At 41.0% G+C, this 20,366-nt stretch overlaps 1 protein-coding gene across 2 annotated transcripts in view; it reads left to right on the top strand.

Moving 5' to 3' along the window:
* Positions 1 to 19,042, top strand: part of LOC106590046 (cadherin-18) — a 390,157-nt gene extending 371,115 nt beyond the window's left edge. For both annotated transcript variants that reach the window (XM_045710800.1, XM_014180558.2), the window contains 3 exons: positions 718 to 835; positions 14,677 to 14,931; positions 18,201 to 19,042. In XM_045710800.1, coding sequence (XP_045566756.1) covers positions 718 to 835; positions 14,677 to 14,931; positions 18,201 to 18,733 — 906 coding nt within the window. In that variant the 3' untranslated portion in view covers positions 18,734 to 19,042. The remainder of the gene's footprint in view (positions 1 to 717; positions 836 to 14,676; positions 14,932 to 18,200) is intronic.
* The last annotated feature ends 1,324 nt before the right edge of the window (positions 19,043 to 20,366 follow it).

Genomic DNA, 20,366 nt, shown 5'->3' with positions numbered 1-20,366 from the left:
CAAGAATTGAACCCTGTGGTACCCCCATAGAGACGGCCAGAGGTTCGGACAACAGGCCCTTCGATTTGACATACTGAACTCTATTGTAGAAGAAGTTGGTGAACCAGGCGAGGCAATCATTTGAGAAACCAAGGCAGTTGAGTGTGCCAATAAGAATGTTGTGATTGACAGAGTCGAAAGCCTTAGCCAGGTCGATGAATGTTTCTTATCGATGGCGGTTATGATATCATTTAGGACCTTGAGCATGGCTGAAGTGCACCCATGACCATCTCTGAAACCAGATTGCATAGCGGAGAAGGTACGGTGGGATTCGAAATGGTCGGTAATCTGTTTGATAACTTGGCTTTCGAAGACCTTAGAAAGGCAGGATATGATAGATATAGGTCTGTAGCAGTTTGGGTCTAGAATGTCTCCCCCTTTGAAGAGGGCTATCACTGCGGCAGCTTTCTAATCTATGGGAATCTTATACCATATGAAGGGATAATTTTACTGCAAATGTTTTGTGGTTATCATCATTGCTGAGTATTGAGCGCTTAACTTTTGATGTTCCTTTGTTAGCTAAGCATGAACATACTGATTAGCTAATGAGCAGCAGATGATGAAATATACCTATTTTTTGGTTTACACTGTTGCACTCATATGAAGAAAGGTCATGATTCATTATTAGTTTGCTATTGATATATGCTCCTCTTGTTGTTCTCTCCTGATTCACGACAGGTGATTCAGACTATGACTGCAGTGGATAAAGATGACTTTGCAAACGGACAGCGATTCTCCTTCTCGTTGCCGAGCGGAATCCCTGTCAACCCCAACTTCACCCTCAAGGACAACGAAGGTATTTATTGCACTCAATATCATCTGTGTGCATTTCTTATAAATTTCCCTAGCTCTGCCCTGTGGCTAAATCTCCACCCAGTGTTTCACATTCAACCACTCAATACCAGATACCCTCAGATACTGTTCCTGTGAGGTGTAAATATAAATATTTTGATTGTCGATCTGATGACAATTAGGCACTGTTAGCGTTTCAGGGACAAAAATATTTCACAAAACAGATTGCCATTGTACTTTTGTTGTTGTCTAACAGATGACATGCTCAAGTCCTTGCCTCTCTTCCTACACCACTCTACCACATGCCTAATTGTATTGTGTACTAGGCACTAAGGCCGAGTGAATAGTTAATGGTTACCATGGCAACTGTCAGCCAGCAGTGAGGCTCGTGGATATAACAGTACATTTTGAAAAAAAGTGCTATCTAGAACCTAAAAGGGTTCTTTGGCTGTCCCCATAGGATAACCCTTTGAAGAACCCTTGTTGGTTCCAGGTAAAACCTTTTTTGGTTCCATCTAGAACAATTTTAAGTTCCATGTAGAACTCTCTGTGGAATAGGTCCTACATGGAACCCAAAACGGTTCTACTTGGAACCAAAAGAGTTCTACCTGTATCCAAAAAGGTTTCTCAATGGACTGCTAATCCATTGTGTTCTGCATGCGCGGGTTCAGTTCCCATCCTCGTCGACAATATTTCGGGGCGGCAGGTAGCTTAGTGGTTAGAGTGTTGGGCCAGTAACAACCGCAAGTCGGTTAGTCGGTTAGGACATCTACTTTGTGCATGACAAAAGTCATTGTTTACAGAGAGATTATTTCACTTATAATTCACTATAACACTTCCAATGGGTCAGAAGTGTACATACACTAAGTTGACTGTGCCTTTAAACAGCTTGGACAATTCCAGAAAATGATGTCATAGATTTAGAAGCTTCTGATAGGCTAATCAACATCATTTAAGTCAATTGGAGGTGTACCTGAGGATATATTTCAAGGCCAACCTTCAAACTCAGTGCCACTTTGCTTGACATCATGGGAAAACCAAAGATATCAACCAAGACCTCAGAAAAAAAAGTGTAGACCTCCACAAGTCTGGTTCATCCTTGGGAGCAATTTCCAAACACCTGAAGGTGCCATGTTCATCTGTACAAACAATAGTACGCAAGTATAAACACCATGGGACCACGCAGCCGTTATACCGCTCAAGAAGGAGATGCGTTCTGTCTCCTAGAGATGAACATACTTTGGTGCGAAAAGTGCAAATCAATCCCAGAACAACAGCAAAGGACCTTGTGAAGATGCTGGAGGAAACAGGTACAAAAGTATCTATATCCACAGTAAAACGAGTCCTATATCAATATAAGTCCTATATCGATATAACCTGAAAGGCCACTCTGCAAGGTAATAGCCACTGCCATAAAAAAGCAAGACTACTGTTTGCAACTGCACATGGGGACAAATATCGTACTTTTGGAGAAATGTCCTCTGGTCTGATGAAACAAAAATAGAACTGTTTGGCCATAATGACCATCGTTATGTTTGGAGGAAAAAGGGGGAGGCTTGCAAGCCGAAGAACACAATCCCAACCGTGAAGCACGGGGGTGGCAGCATTATGTTGTGGGGGTGCTTTGCTGCAGGAGGGACTGGTGTACTTCACAAAATAGATGGTATCATGTGGATATACTGAAGCAACATCTCAAGACATCAGTCAGGAAGTTAAAGCTTGGTCGCAAATGGGTCTTCCAAATGGACAATGACCCCAAGCATACTTGTGGCAAATAGCTTCAGGACAACAAGGTCAAGGTATTGGAGTGGCCATCACAAAGCCCTCACCGCAAACCTATTGTCACGCCCTAGCCATAGAGAGGTTTTTGTTCTCTATTTTGGTTAGGCCAGGGTGTGACTAGGGTGGGCATTCTATGTTCCGTTTTCTATGTTTTGTGTATTTCTTTCTTTTGGCCGGGTATGGCTCTCAATCAGGGACAGCTGTCTATCGTTGTCTCTGATTGGGAGCCATACTTAGGTAGACTTTTCCCACAGGGTTTATGTGGGTAGTTGTTTTCTGTCTTGTGTTTTTCACCTGACAGAGCTGTTGCACTTTGTTCCACTTTGTTTTTGATTCAGTGTTCAGAACTAATAAACATGATGAACAAGTACCATGCTGCACCTTGGTCCTCTCCTTGCAATAACCGTTACACCTATAGAAAACTTGTGGGCAGAACTGAAAAAGCGTGTGTGAGCAAGGAGGTCTACAAACCTGACTCAGTTACACCAGCTCTGTCAGGAGAAATGGGCCAAAATTCACCTAACTTATTGTGGGAAGGCTGTGGAAGGCTTCCCAAAACATTTGACCCAAGTTAAACAATTTAAAGCCAATGCTACCAAATACTAATTGAGTGTATGTAAACTTCTGACCCACTGGGAATGTGATGAAAGAAATAAAAGCTGAAAGAAATCATTCTGTCTACTATTATTCTGACATTTCACATTCTTAAAATAAAGTGGTGACCCTAACTGACCTAAAACAGGGAATTTTTACTAGGATTAAATGTCAGGAATTGTGAAACTGAGTTAAAAGTATTTTGTTAAGGTGTATGTAAACTTCCGACGTCAACTGTAGGTAGCCTGGGAGAGAATAGTTCACAGATCTCTGGATGGATCCGAGGAAGAGAAAAAAGAAAACTAAAATCTATGTGAAAATAGCAGATTAGGCTGTTGAGCCCTTATAGTACCTTAGGTCCGCACCACCAACCTCCTCTGTCCACCTTCCAACTATACAGCCCAGAGACTGTAAATATGTTCCAAATGGGCCCGGTCAAAAGTAGTGCAATATAAAGGGAATAGGGCGCCATTTAGGATGCAGAACTTAGGTCCGCACCACCAGCCTCGGCTGTTCACCTTCAAATTATAAATACAGCTCAGAGTCTGGTTTTACAATGTTTATCCAAGTGGCACTCAGACCCTCCTCACCTCCTCTTAACCTACCTTCCCGGGAGGTGGTTTGGTCAAGTGTATAGGGTTAAGCCCAAAAGAGCTCAAAATGTGTCCATGTATAAACTACTACAAGTGCCAAAATTCTGCATTTTAACATGTCCTTCTGTGCACCCTCTGTGAGTTGTTATCCCACTTAACATTTTCACCATCATTGTAAAGCCCTAGATATTTTGTTTCTTGGACAAAGCCTTTTCTGAAGATTGTTATTTATTTAATGTGATAATTGATTAATTTACATCAACCCTGTTACGTGAACTGAACTCTTCTTTTAATGAGATTAAACTATTCCCTTTAAAAATATATATTTAAAGTTATTATCAAATAATAGTGTAAAGCAGGGTAGCTGGTTTTACGCTTTTTTTTCAATTTTCTGGTATTTACTGGTGGAAAACTGAGCGGGTCGAGATTATCACATCAACCCTGCTACCCATAGACTGGCTAGAAATGTTTTTGTAATATTTGATTTCAATTGCCATGCCCTGTTGCCCACAACAAGGTTCCATTCCCCCTGCCATAAGGGGATTTATGCCTGATTTAAGATAAAATCATCAATCCAACAGAGTCAACACTGTTACTTTATTTGGCACTTATTAGGCACTTACTATAGTCATTTTATTTAGCCTCTTGCGATGGGATTTGTTTATGACATTTTTAAAATATTTTATTTAACCAATTGAGATGGGAAAATGTGTTTCTTATTAAATTGAATCTGTGCTCTTTATGGCAGAATGTTAAAATTAGATGAAATTCACCCGGCGTTTTTTCCCACCAAGTTACTCTTCTCAAAAGGCACCGAATTGATGGAATGACCTTGTTCTTAACAAATCTAAATCATTAGTTTAGTGTTTCTGTATCTATATGGACAAATTAAGTCCTTTGGGCTCATTTTGACCCCAGACAAAAACACCCAATTCCACCTATAGTAATTTGATAAACAGGACCTTTTGGTTTTTCTGGAGACATAATTAGAAGTTATCCATACCACCAGAGGGTGGAGGTGCACCTGTATCAGTGATTTGATCGCCTATCGTTGTAACTGGTTAAAATCACATCCAATATACACATCAAATTACCCCCTAAATATGCTTAGTTTCAGTCAAAACAGCTCATATCAGTGGTATGAATACTTGGTAGAACTGTAGTACAGAAACCAGCTACCCTCTGAATGTACACATAGTCCTATATTGGTGTGTATCCTTAGAAAAATAGTTATTTTACTGAAAATGATTTATAAATACCAGAATTCCTAAAATACCCTCTATTATTATGTATGTACAAGGTGTTAAAATTTGTTGGGTACTATATAATTTGGTTCAAAATAATTTAAAGGATTTGGTGCCATAGTCCCTACTATTGCCATTGTTTCACTAACAGCAAAGCTAATGCTGGCTGTGGTAGACATTAGTAAATAAAGACAATTTTGCCATATGTTTGGCCAATGTCTCTCCAGATACTTTTTGAAGTGATTTTAATCATTCCTTGTCAACAAAATTAATTATATTTCAAATTTTTGTGTACTGACCCTTTTTAGGCCGTCATTTGTAAATAAGAATTTGTTCTTAATTGACTTGCCTGGTTAAATAAAGGTTAAATAAATAAAGATTGTACTTTGGAAAAAAGATGCACATTATATAAAGGAAAAATGCATATTTTCTGTTAACAGAATATGCAAATGAACTGTAATTTTGCTAAAATTACAGCTGGTTTTGGTCACCCGACCTAGAATACCTCACAATCAAATGCCGATCGTTTTACCACCGAAGATAATTGTTTTTGGTTATAGTCACAGTCGTGTATATTCCCATTCAAGTCGATACCACGACGGCCCTCAAGCAACTACACTGGAAAACTGGAAACCACAAATCCTGACGCCGCATTTGTTTTAGCTGGGGATTTTAACAAAGCAAATCTGAGGGAAAAACCTACTGAAGTTCTATCAACACATTGCTTGTAGTACTCGTGCTTCAAAAACTCTCGACCATTGTTACTCTCCCTTCCCGGATGGCTACAAGGCACTCCTCGCCCTCCTTTCAACAAATCCATTCAGGACTCCATTCTGCTCCTCCCCGTCCTATAGGCAGAAACTCAAACAGGAAGTACCCGTGCTAAGATCTATTCAACACTGGTCTGACCAATCGGAATTCATGCTACAAGATTGTTTTGATCACACGGACTGGGATATGTTCCGGGTTTCCTCTGAGAATAACATTGACATATACACTGACACCAGTGACTAAGTTCATCAGGAAGTCTATAGGGGATGTTGTTCCCACCGGGACTATTAAAACCTACCCAAATCAGAAACCGTGGATAGATGGCAGCATTTGCGCGAACCACAGCATTTAACCACGACAAGGTGCTTGGGAATATGGTTGAATACAAACAGTGCAGTTATGCCCTCCGTAAGGCAATCAAAAAGGTAAAACATTAGTACAGAGAAGTGTAGTCGCCATTCAATGGCTTCGACACGAGACATACAGTATGTGGCATGGACTATCATGGATTAAAAAGGGAAAACCAGTCGCATTGCATACATCTATCTTTCTTCTGGTCAAGCTAAACACCTTCGCCCGCTTTGAGGATAACACAGAGCCACCGACAGGGGCCGACCCCAAGGACTGTGAGCTCTCGTTCTTCGTGGCCAACGTGAGTAAGACGTTATTACTGCACTGTTGGAGCTAGAAACACAAGCATTTCACTACACCTGCAATAACATTTGGTCAGTATGTGTACAGTGTATGTGACCATTTTGATTTTGATCCCAGTTATATTCCAAATGGGTCCTTACAGAAGAGACACAACAACATGTCTGTGTCCCTATATTCCCTATATAGTTCGCTACTTTTAACCAGAACCCTATGGGCTCTGATCAAAAATAGTGCATTACATAGAGAATAGGGTGTAATTTGAGATGCAGTCAACGTGTCTATGCTCTATAAATAAATTGTACTGATGCAAAAACCTTTACACTGATAGCCATAAAAACTAGGTTAAAGAAAACATACTGCCAAAGTGATACCTTCTGAATGGTGCTTTTGTTAAGTGTGGTATGTGCTCTCTCGTTTCTGCTGACTGCACGTTGTGAGTTTTAAAACAACCATTAAAGCATTATGGATACTTTAGAGGCCCATTTATCCTGTCTGGCTACAACCCTGTCTCTCCTGAATCTCTAAAGCTATTAGAAAACATTTGAATTCCATTGCTGCTATTTTTTGTGCTTCTCGGAATGAAAGATATATCGCTCTGTTTCAAGGTTTAAAACCCCCCAAAATACATCTTTTATGTTGTGGTTTATGTTGCAACATTTAATTAACAATGTCTTTGAGAAGGAGACGTATAACTCAACAGTGTGATGCACACAATGGAATACACAATGCAATCGGGAGATGCAGTATCCAGGATTGGCCTTGATTAAGGCTGGTCAATAAACAAGAAACAGACATGCCTTCCCGATGCTAACTTTATCATTATTAAACATTACATCCCTCTGATCCCAGTTGTAATGAACATGATGGGAGACAGAGAGCTGGTTTCAAGCGCAGGGCACAGCAGGTGTTTATTTGTGAAGGACCACAGGAGGAGGCAGGTAGCTGGGTCCAGGGGCAGGGAGAAGGTCATACACAGGGGGTCTCAAAAGGCAACAGTACAGGCAGGGAAAAGGCTATTAACATTGTCCAGGAGATCAGGCAATAGGTTTATAACAGGAAATCTAAAGTACAGGCAGGGAATAGGCAAAAGGCGTAGTTAGTGAGGCAGGCCAAAACTATCATACACGGGAGTATTACATTACGGGAAAACCAGTGCTCCGAATAGAAGCGTATCACAAAACAAACAATACCTCACAATGATGGGGTGCAAAGAACTGAACTAAATAGTGTGTGATATTGACATACAGGTGATCAGAATGCAGGTGATTGGGATCTGGAGAGTGAGCTAGGTTCAGTGGATCTACGTGTTCGAGAGTGTGAGTTGGAAACAGACGTTACACCAGTTTTCTGTGCCACATCATTGCAATGACATTTGCTTTTCTTTATTGTTAATTAACTAGAAGGCTATGTTCTCTAAACAACCCAGTTATATTAATAGATCAATAGACTTGTGAAGGCATATTTCTGGATCCAGTTTGCATACAGAAGAGTTTTTATTATTCCAAGCTAATTAGCTCGCTAAAAGGCGGCGCTGTCAAGCCGTTGATATTTGGGAATTTTAATTAGCGAGTGTCATTCATACAGCAAGTTGCTGTGGTGCTCTATTTCGATTAAACATTTGAGACACAGTTATCTGGTATAGCATTGGGTGTATTCATGCCATAATCCCATTGACTATGCCAGGGTTTCCCAAACTCGGTCCTCAGGACCCCAAGGGGTGCATGTTTAGTTTTTTTGCCCAAGCTCTACACAATCAACTAATCATCAAGCTTTGATCATTTGAATCAGCTGTGTAGTGTCAGGGCAACAACAAAAAAACGTGAACCCCTTGGAGTCCCAAGGGCTGAAACGCTGGACTATGCACATTAATATTCTAATCCAAAACTCTGGTTTTTCTTTTGACTATTAAACCAGGGTTAGCAGTGCTGTAGAGGTAAAAAAAAATAGGGGGGGGTAAACTATGATCGCCAGTTGCGGTGAAAAAGTAATGCTCCATAAACTTAATTGCATTTTTCTGCAAAAGGTGTGTAGTGATACCTAACAGTGTTCCGTACACATTTTGCAATGAAAACTAATAGGACTGTAACGACCGTTTTGGCATCAAAATCCGGGGTGTAGGATACGCTTATTTTCTAGCGTTGATTGGCATGGTAATGGACCAATTTTCGTTTAAATGATCATTAGTTTTAATATTATTATGGCTAATATTAAACACATTTTTCATGAGTAGGGTGCTAATAGCAATGTGGTCATCAATAATTAATCACATAAGACTTTGATGTGCAGAATCTTAAAAAGAATACCACTGCGCCAAACTCTGCATTTACACAAGCAAACCCGTCACCTGCTGACAAAGAACATTCCTTTTTTGCTCTCACGTTTGTTATGTTAACATTTTGAAATACCTTTGTGCCAACCTTTTCACGGGAGGTGTGTTCAATAATTTTGAAATCTCAATAACGCATGTCAATAATGCATGTCCTAAATTCTTACGTGTGCTATCTATTAAACTTGTTCGCAAATTACATGCTCTAACCAAAATTGAGATGCAACATTCCTGCACGCCTCTCTTGCTGCTCTTGATTGTGCACAGGTGAAGAAATGTAACTGGACTCCCTAGAAGACAGCATGTCAGCAAACTGCAATAGTTATGAACTATGTGTAATGTTTTTGGACCATTGGCTACCCTGTAAACAGGTACTGACAGGAGCCGTGAGCCACATCCCTCAGGCCCCTGCCTTCACCTCCTCATAAGCAGCGTGTAGCTGTTGTTTTGTTCATGCAACATCATTTATTAAGATAGTGCCAAGGAAATGGACTCACAAATGTGGATGTCATTTCCATGTAATCCAATATAATGCTATTGTATATTTCATGGAAAGAGCAGGTGTTCATGAATATGATGGAGTGAGAGTACAGAGGTGAGTTGGGATTACAACTGTTGTTAGTTATATTCTTTTATATTAATATTGTTGCTTTATACAGTCATTTACTAACGTTAAGTCATTTATAAAAGTTTTTATCTTGTGCTATTGAAAGATATAGTATTAACCCCAAACATGCTCATGCTTTGTTCCTTAACATTATATAAAGTTACATTATATTCCTTCATCTCTTTGAACAAAATTACATCTATCCCCTCTGATAATAAAGTTCCCTACATTGTGTAACTTGTATATTTAACGGTATTTATTTATCAAGAAATTATCAAGAAATTATCAATTGTGAGTGTAAAGTTAATTACTTGTGAGTTCATCAATAGTTAATTCAATCAATAGTTAATTTTTTGGGTCATCACTGTGAGCCATGACTCTCAAAAGCCATGACAGCTACAGTTTACTTGTGAAGACAACTTTAGTGCCGTCCTAAAACCCCAATTCAAATTCGACACAAATCTTCAAATGGGTATGTAATTAGAAATGATATAAACTCTTTATAGTGTTTTATACATTTTAGAGGTGATAACTTGGACAAATCGGGTGGAAAAAACAGTTTCCCCACACAACATACCTTTCACTATCTCTCAGTAGTCTTCGCCTCCCCCTCCGCCAGACGGGCAGCGTGAAAGTCTCGTCATTGATTTTAATGGAAAGGGGAGAAATTGTGTTTTACAATGGTATTAATGTTACAGTTGACCTGGAAGTATAAACATTTTTGGGCTCTAAAATAAGATCAAGTGTACGGAACACCACGGAAGTTCGCTAACTACCGTTAAAATGTCAAGCTAAATAAAAAAAGGTGTGTAAACTGTTTACTTACATTTACCCTCCACTACACCACTGAGGGTTAGGCATTAAATACATTGATGTAAAAATTGCCTAGAAGGCCATCATCCCCGAGTTGCCTCTTCACTGTTGACGTTGAGACTGGTGTTTTGCAGGTACTATTTAATGAAGCTGCCAGTTGAGGACTTGTGAGGCGTCTGTTTCTCAAACTAGACACTCTAATGTACTTGTTCTCTTGCTCAGTTGTGCCCAGCTCCATTCCATTCCTCTTTCCATTCTGGTTAGTGCCAGTTTGCTCTGTTCTGTGATCTTCAGTTTCTTGGCAATTTCTCGCATGGAATAGCCTTCATTTCTCAGAAGAAGAATGGACTGATGAGTTTCAGAAGAAAGGTCTTTGTTTCTAGCCATTTTGAGCCTGTAATCAAACCCACAAATGCTGATGCTCCAGATACTCAACTAGTCTAAAGAATGCCAGTTGTATTGCTTTCTTAATCAGCACTACAGTTTTAAGTTGTGCTAACATAATTGCAAAAGGGTTTTCTATGGTTGCTGATAATAGACCTCTGTACACCTATGTAGATATTCCATAAAAAATCAGCTGTTTCTACCTACAATAGTCCTTTACAACATTAACAATGTCTACACTGTATTTCTGATCAATTTGATGTTTTAATGGACAAAAAATGTGCTTTTCTTTAAAAAACAAGGACATTTCTAAGTGACCCCAAACTTTTGAATGGTTGTGTGTGTGTGTATACATATTTATTTATACTCTGACATTACTTGTCCTAATATTTCTTAATTCTGTACTTTGATTTGTGTGCATTGTTGTGTATTGTTAGATATTACTACACTGTTGGAGCTAGGAACACAAGCATTTCACTACACTCACAAAAACATGTTCTATGTATGTGACCAAGAAATCAACTGTAATTTGATTACATTACTAATTCTAGCTACTAGTGAGAAAGTCGCCAGTTGATGTGTGTTTCATCAATGTTGAAAGAAAGCCCCAGAGCGCACATTTGACATTTTAGAATGTAGAGGGATTCCAAATTCCAGGAATCTGTTTATCTGGTGCTCATCACTATCCCCCCCCCCCCAAAAAAAACATCTGCAAAGCCTCTCTTAACTCTATTAATTGATAACTTTACTCAAAGTGATGTCTCTATCTGTTTGGTAATGCTCTAGCAGAGGAATTGTCTCTGATGTAAAAATGAAGCCAGTGAGTTGTTTGTACTTGTGCTTAACTAACCCAGGGCTGGGGGAATCCCCAAAGGTACACAGTAGTCTTGCATCCTCAAAAAACACACACAAAGAAACAGAAACACACAGAAACAAAAACACTCACAAATACTCACACACACTCCCAGTGGTGCCCTGTTATATAATGGGGAGCCTAGCATATGAAAAATGAAGCTGCTACCGTAGAACCAACCTTAATTCACAGTCAATAGTCCTAGCTACAGAGAGTACAAAACCTTACGAACACCTTCCTAATATTGAGTTGCACCCCCTTTTGCCCATCAGAACAGCCTCAATTCGTTGGGCATGGACTACACGGTGTCAAGCTTTCCACAGGGATGCTGGTCCATGTTGACTACAATGCATCCCACAGTTGTGTCAAGTTGGCTAGATGTCCTTTGGGTGGTGGACCATTCTTGATCCACATGGGAAACTGTTGAGCGTGAAAAACCCAGCAGTGTTGCAGCTCTTGAAACACTCAAATCGGTATGCCTGGCACCTACTACCATACCCCGTTCATCTTTTGTCTTGCCCATTCAAACTCTGAATGGAAAGCATACACAATCCATGTCTCAATTGTCTTCAGGCTTAAAATATATATTTTTTTACCTGTCTCCTCCCCTTCAGCTACACTGCTTGAAGTGGATTTAACAGGTGACATCAATAAGGGATCATATCTTTCACCTGGTCAGTCTGTCATGGAAAGAGCATGTGTTCCTAATGTTTTGTACATTCAGTGTCTAGTTGTAGCTATAGCTATATACCTGTAGGTCTTCCTATATAATTGATAGTCATTGGAAGCCTCATTACTGTTTAATTTACATTGCAGCTATTCAGGATATGCTGTATAATACTAAACAAGGTTTATTTTAATAAATGTGAAATTATTTAAAAACGCATATTTTTGTCTAGTTACCCAGTCAGAGCACAGAATCCCTTTCTGGTCTCTTGTTAATTTGTGGCACATATGGTATGATGTGCCAGAGTGCTCGTGACCTGTCTCTTTCTCTCTCTCTCTCTCTCTCTCTCTCTCTCGCTCTCTCTCTCTCACACACAAACGCGCGCACACACACACTTCAGAGAGATGACAGAGTTGAATGTTATGTAAATGATGACTATGATGTCCTTGCCCACAGACCCAACTCTAATATGATATTGCCATGTCATAGTTGACACAGAGACAGACAGTCTTGTCCTCTCTATTCCACAACAGAATGCTATAATATAGTCTATATTACAATGGATCTGGGCTTCAGATATGAAAGCAATGATAATGAATACTAAACATCTCTCTCCTGCCTTCTCTCCTACCCTCGTTCTTTTGTCTCTCCCGGTTTCTTGGAGATTGGAGTGGGAGTTGGTGGTGGCCTCGGTAGTACTAGTTTGGTATTTACTACTTTACACTACAGTGCTGTCTGTGGACGACAGGTTTTCACAGTGAATGAGCTAGTATAAAACCTTGCTCCCTATGGGCCCTGGAAAAATGTAGCGCATTAAATATGGAATAGGGTGCCGTTTGGGACGTAACCAGTGTCTCTCACAACATCCACTGGATTACTTCCATTTATTTCCTCTCTCACCTTTATTAGTAGAGTGGCCTCATGGATGTTGAAGGTGAACTGCTCATTTGCTGTTGCTTGATTTATTGTAATGACTCAGAGAAAAAAAGACAGTACAGGGTCACAATTCAACGGCTCAGACATGAGATGCATTAGGTAGGGACCTCAGAAAATCGCGGATTATAAAGGGTAAACCAGCCAAGTCCGGGACACTGACGCCTCACTCCCAGATAAGCTAAACACCTTTTTCACCCGCTTTGAGAAAAGCAACACAGAGCCACCAACGTGTGCCCCTGCTGCTCATGAGGACTGTGGGCTCCCGATCTCTGTAGCTAACTTGAGTAGAACCTTCAAGCATGTTAACCGTTGCGTCGATTACAGCTCAGCTTTTAACACCATAGTGCCCTCCAAGCTTGTCACTAAGCTCAGGACCTTGGGTCTGAACACTTCCCTTTGCAACTGGATCCTAGATTTCCTGACAGGCCGACCCCAGGTTGAGGGTAGGCATCAACACTTCTGCCCAGCTGATCCTCAACAATAGGACCCCCCAGGGGTGTGTGCTCAGCCCCTTCCTGTACTCCCTGTTCACCCATTACTGCATGGCCATGCAGGACTCCAACTCAACCATCAAGGTTGCTTACGACAGTGGTAGGCCTGATTACCAACAACAATGAGACAGCTTACAGGGAGAAGGATAGAGGCCTCGACAGAGTGGTAATAGGAAAATAACCTCTCCCTCAACATCAACAAAATGAAGGATCTTATCGTGGACTTGGCTGATTTCTTTTGATTTTTCCCATGACGTCATGCAAAGAGACACTGAGTTTGAAGGTAGGCCTTGAAATACATCCACAGGTACACCTCCAATTGACTCAAATTATGTCAATTAGCCTATCAGAAGCTTCTAAAGCCATGCCATCATTTTCTGGAATTTTCCAAGCTGTTTAAAGGCAGTCAACTTAGTGTATGTAAACTTCTGACCCACTTGTGATACAGTGAATTATAAGTGAAATAATCTGTCTGTAAACAATTGTTGGAAAAATTACTTGTGTCATGCACAAAGCAGTTGTCCTAACCGACTTGCCAAAACTATAGTTTGTTAATAACACATTTTTGGAGTGGTTGAAAAAAAATGTTAATGACTCCAACCTAAGTGTATGTAAACTTCCGACTTCAACTGTATACTGGTGGACATTCTTAGTTTATCTTGTGTAAAAAAAAAACGTAAAAAAAAAACATTTTAATTGCTTGACATTTGACTGCATTGATAGGTGATAGCAACATAAGCATATCGCAGCACTGCTATAACACCTACTAAACTGTGTATGCAACCAATACATTTTGATTTGTTAAGAACTACCTCTGGAAAAAAACTAAAACAACAAACAGATCAAGACAACAGATGCAAAGAGAGACATTTACCAGCTTGAGAGAGAGAGGAAGCCTGTATGTGTATATCCTGGAACGGAAGCATTTGTATTTCAAAGTGAAAGTGCATTTGCTCAATATCGCCATTAAAAATCCGGGTCCGAGTGGAGCGCTCTAGACAGAATCCCCCCTAATGGGAAGTGTGGCCTGGGAAGCTACTATTCCTGAGTGAGTCCTCTGCTCTCCGCCAACATGGCTAATTTGCGCTAATGAATGCATTCTCTTTCGTTCTCTCTCTCTCCATTTTCAGACAACACAGCGAGCATCATCACACGGCGGAGGCAGTTCAGTCGGCTCGTCCAGGAGCTATATGAGCTCCCCATAGTGGTGTGGGATGGTGGGGAGCCAGCGCTGAGTGGCACTAGCACACTGACCCTGCGGGTGTGCCCGTGCCAGCGCAAAGGGAGGGTGCAGACGTGCCAGGATGAGAGGGGCCTCCTCTCCTCGGCAGGCCTCAGCACGGGGGCCCTGATCGCCATCCTGCTGTGCATCGTCATCCTGCTGGGTAGGTGTTGCCTGGGTAACAGCAAGTCTAGGGGCATGGTGGAGGGTATGGGCCGCCTGGTTGGCATCACACCTGAGGGGCATAGTGGTGAGGATGTGTGCATGCCTTGGGGGCATCATGCCTTAGGGCACGGTAGTGGAACACCTGGGGGGCATCTTGTCTGAGGGGCATGGTGGTGGAGGGTATGTGCGTTAGAACGCCTAGAGGCATGGTGAAGGGTAGGGAGGAGAGCAGCAGGAGGGGGTGGATACTTTAAAAGGGATGAATGGAAGGGTGAGGAAGGACACAGGTGGGTTGTAGAATGAGGGAGGATAGGGAGAAGGTCAGGATGATGGAGAAGTAGAGAACAGAGAATGAGTGAGATTGGGCCAGATGGGTAGATGGATGTGTGAAGAAAGATGGACTGAGAGGAGAATAGAATAAGGTAAAGGAAAGGACAAGGAGACTTGAGAGAAAGGTGTATAAAGAGGGATAGAGCTGTGTTAAACCTATCCAGAAATGTTTTGCTCCTCTGTATTTACTACTTTAGGAAAAACACACTATTTAAGTTAAAGATAGAATCCGCAGTAGGGAAAACAGCGCCACTGTCCTTCCCACAGACGTTTTTGTTTGTAAACCAAAGGGAGGTGAGGAGCATTGGCCAACGTGGTGAGAAAGTGTGCTGTTTGTGTGTGCAATGATGTCAGAGTAAAAAGAAAATGAAGGGCAGTAACTTCTTTGTTGTGGATTATTGCAAAGGAGGTGGACATTTCACCATTAAAGGGGAACTCCACTCAAAAATGATATTTTAGTATTATTTTTCATTAGTCCACTGTTGATACAGTCCCAAAATGTTTTACATGTCAGCAGTCAAGTCTTCAACATATTGGACCTTCAAGAAGCAACGTGTCACCGGCCCCATCATCATGATGATACAAAACACTTTTGCTAAGTCAAATATCTTCCAAACTTGACTGGTGACATGCAAAACATGTTTTGACTGTATCAACACCGAACTAATGAAAAAATTACCAAAATATAGTTTTGGAGTGGAGTTCCCATTTAAGGATTCCAGCTTTAAATGAATGTGTTGTATAGTAAATGCTTTATAATAAGAGATCAAATAGAAAGTTCCCACAGAAAACAACTAACAGCTTTCCCTTTTCAGCAAAGGGGTTACAACACTACCACCACTGCCGAATACCAACAAAGAGTCTCTCTAGCAAACAGAACAGCAGTAGGACAGGGGAGAGAGTGTGTATAATTAACAGAATCTTCCATCTCACACTCACCCCTTCTCCCTTGATTGTCCGTGGACATCGGTGCGTGAAGGTGATGCATATTCATTTCAGCAGTCTCAGCACGGCATTGCCAGAGTCTGAGGCTCACAGCAACTAAAGGCCATCATCACTGTTTGGAGTGAATGCATGAGCAAGAGACTGCACCTGCATGACTAATCATCAGCAGGAGAGAGATTGACGGAGGGAGGGACAGAGAAAGTGACAGGGAGAGTGATAGAGAGAGAAGGCTTATCGAGTTACTTTGGCTAGTTGAGGAAGATGGAGATTAGGTGGGGAAGGGAGTGTTAGTGTGAGACAAAGCTGTTTCATGCCTGAACACGGGCATGAGAGAGACAGACAGACAGAGAGACAGAAAAAGACAGAAAGGAAGGGAGAGGGGGTGATGTATAGATGCTATAGAAACACAACAGGGTGAGAATCTTTATTTTTTTTAGCAGGAGAACACAACACACACACACACACACACAAAAAAGACAGTGTTAATTCATCAAAGATGAGAAAGCTCTCACTTTGCATGTGTTAAAATGTGTGTCATCCTGAAATAGAGTGCCTAAAACATTGACACTGGTAGCTTGCTAACTAGCTGCCATATGTGTGTCTGATGTTAAATAGTTAATAGCTATTAACACCTGTAGGAGAAGTTAAATAGTGTTGTGATACAAAGATTTCCCCTTTTGATGCTCTCGGCATAACTGTTTCACAGGGATGGAAATGAGTACTCTATTGGTCTGCCAATGCAGCAGGATGATGTCATTTTACTGACTATACTGAGGCTGCATCCCAACAAATGGCACCCTATTTCTTTCATATTGTAGTGCACTGGTTTTGACCAGAGCCATATTGGTTCTAGTCAATAGTGCTCTGTTTTATAGAGCCATTTGAGACGCAGGTGAGAGTTTACTTGCTTGGTCATTTCACTGAATGACCGTTTTATTAACATTATCATTAATGCAGAAACCATAACCCCGTTAACTCCAGTACAAGTTCATGATACAGTAGTTCTACTTCAGCAAATGAAGTATTCTCCTCAAGTTCATTTGCGAGTTAGATACACTATTATGCACATCATCATCAGATGTTGTGGATGTAGCCTAGCTACACACATCACTGCTGCTATAGGGGTAACAAGGTTATTTTGAAGGACACTTCATGTCTCTATTCCCTACAAAGTGCACTACATTTGACTAGAACTCTATGGACCCTGGTCAAAAAAAGTGCACTATATAGGGAAAAGGGTGCCATTTGGAACGTAGTCTCTGAAACATTCACCATTTTTTATAATAATGCATATTCATTCCTGATTCTTCATCAGGGCACAGGAGCTAGATGCATGTTGCAGAGTGTAAATCAATAATACACATTAGCCGTCACTGGTATTAGCTGTAATGATGCTCTCAATGCAAGCTGCTATGAGAATCTTCTCATTATAGACTGAGCATCTCTGGAACAGATTTAACAGGAACGCTCAGCTGAAATACAATAACAACAACACCATCTCCACTCCATTTTATGATATTGACTGAGGTACTTTAACTATACAGTAAGTATCTGAATCCCAAATGCCACCCTATGGGCCCTGGATAAAAGTAGTGCACTATATAGGGAATAGGATGCAATTTGAGACGAATACAGAGCTTTAATTTTTCTAGCTGTTTACGACCCATAACATGTTAATTTATTATGAATTAATAACCAACAGTGACACCGCATGCAGAGCATGGCATTAGCATTGCCATCAGACTTGGATATTGTAGTGAACCTCTAGTGATAAGATGTGGTGTTGTGAAACCAACCGTTTTGTTGTTGTTGTTTCCATTACTGTTTCCATTACTTCTGATGTTTACATTACTGTTGTTTTTGGCATGGTGTTTTTGCTTGTCACTCTTCTGCAGCAATCGTAGTTCTCTTTACCGCTTTGTTGTTGGTGTTGTTTCTATTACTGTTGTTGTTGTTGATGTTGAGACGACATCTCTCCTTGTCTTCCTCCAGCGATCGTGGTTCTGTTCATCACCCTGCGGCGGAGCAAGAAGGAGCCCCTCATCATCTCTGAGGAGGATGTCCGCGAGAATGTGGTAACATACGACGATGAGGGGGGAGGCGAGGAGGACACTGAGGCCTTCGACATCATCACCCTACGGAACCCCGCCGCCGCTGAGGAGCTCAAGTTCAGACGGGACATCCGGCCGGAGGCGGCCCAACAACGCGGGAAAAACCGAGGCCGCCACAGTCCCCCGGAGCTGAACCAGGTGGATGTGCAGGAGTTTATTAAACAAAGACTGGTGGAGTCGGACATGGACACTAGCGGGCCTCCATATGACTCCCTCCAGACCTACGCATATGAGGGTCAAATGTCTCCGACAGGTTCCATCAGCTCTCTGGACTCCCCGGGAACACACTCAGAACAAGATTATAACTACCTGGACGACTGGGGGCCTGAGTTTCAGAAACTGGCAGAACTCTACGGGGAGGATACGAATGTAGCAGAGTCAGATGTGGCAGTTGCGGTGACAGTGGCGACCTAGCCTGTCAACGTCGGTCACACCGTCTGTAAAACCAAAACTTTTCTCTCTCTGTCCTCCTCCTCGACTTGTTTTAAAACGATTAAATATAAATGCTTTTGAACTCGTTCCAGCTGATCTACTTTTACTGTTGAATTACAGACTGCCCCTTTTTTCAGTTTTCCATTTGGAACATGGGTCTAATATGCGGATGGATTGATTTTGGGGTAGAACAATATTAAGGATAACGGAAAAAGGAAAATATTTTTCCTGATGTATATTTTTTATTGCTCAATAAAGTCCTTAATTCCATATGAGTGGATATATGTGAAACGGAGTGTCAACTTTTTTTCTGAAGATTAAAGGTTATCTTAGAACAGACATCATTATGCAAAGCTTTATGCATTTAATGCACAAAAAAGTTATATTGAACCTTCACTTTCAGGTTTATCTATTCTAAACAATCATTACAGCTGGTCATGTGTGACACCACACAACAACAATTAAATTGACACTAAGGCTTCTTAATCAATTTTACAACATAGATAGCAACAATTCTTCTTAAAATGTATATTGATTGCAAAACCGCCACTAACTGGGCTTTTAATTTTATACCAGTATGTACAACTGTCTGCCTCGATAAGATAAAGGTCAAGTACTATACTGTACCTTGCATTAGAGAGTCATGACATTCATGTTAAGAAAATAAAATACTATTCTGAAAAATGACATCAGAGGGGAATCAAGGATGTTGCATTAGTTTATCATGGTCTATAAAACACGGTCCCTATAGACCTTGAAACCTTGTCCCAAATGGCACCCTATTCCCTAGGCCTAGTACACTACTTTTGGCCAGAGCCCTATGGGGCCTGGTCAAATAGTGCACTATATAGGGAATATAGTGCCATTTGGGATGCACTATTGCAGGCTTTTTACTGTGTGTGCTTATTTCATGAAAATAACTCAAGATATATGTTTAATTATTTATTTCCCTAAGCCTCCTTTTTGCATTTAAATGCTCAGTCTGATTGTGTGGGCGTGTTGATACAAGTATAGTATATTTACATACAAAGCCCAGATTGGTAGATAGGACTTTTAGACTCTAGAGGAGGGTACATTTGCAAATAAATGATGACTGGTCATTGGTCAGAATAATGAGATCAAATTGTGATGTCATGATCTGGGCGTAAAACTCCATCCCACCTGAACAGGCTGAAATTCCAGGCTTTTTTTTCAAACAGCTCTTACACACAAAGGGAATTATAATTTTCACAATTTCAGAGTGTTATTTCAACTTCACAGTGTGAACATCATAAAACCAAAAAAGGAAAATCTATTTTTTTGGCTGCACTGCCCCTTTCAACATAAGCCTTGAACCTAGCCAGCTATCAGTCTCCTATGGTCTGTCTGTCATAAGTTCCTCCTGGAACTGCATGGCTGCTACTGAGACACTGACAGGGCTGGATGAAGGGATGAGAGACTGATTAATATTTCAGTCCCTCTGCTTTCTCTCTCATTCTCTTTTTCTCATGCTCTCGCTCTTTATTTTGCTATTTCTCTCTCCCTTACAGTCTCTTTTCCCCCTGCATCTCGCTCTCTCTCCCTCTTGCCCCTCTGACGCTATACCTCTATATAACTCTCTTTCTCTCTCTCTTTC

Source organism: Salmo salar, chromosome ssa29, assembly GCF_905237065.1.
Source record: "Salmo salar chromosome ssa29, Ssal_v3.1, whole genome shotgun sequence".
Taxonomy (NCBI): Eukaryota; Metazoa; Chordata; class Actinopteri; order Salmoniformes; family Salmonidae; genus Salmo; species Salmo salar.
The sequence above is the reverse complement of the archived record's forward strand: the minus strand, read 5'-3'. Positions and strand labels throughout refer to the sequence as shown.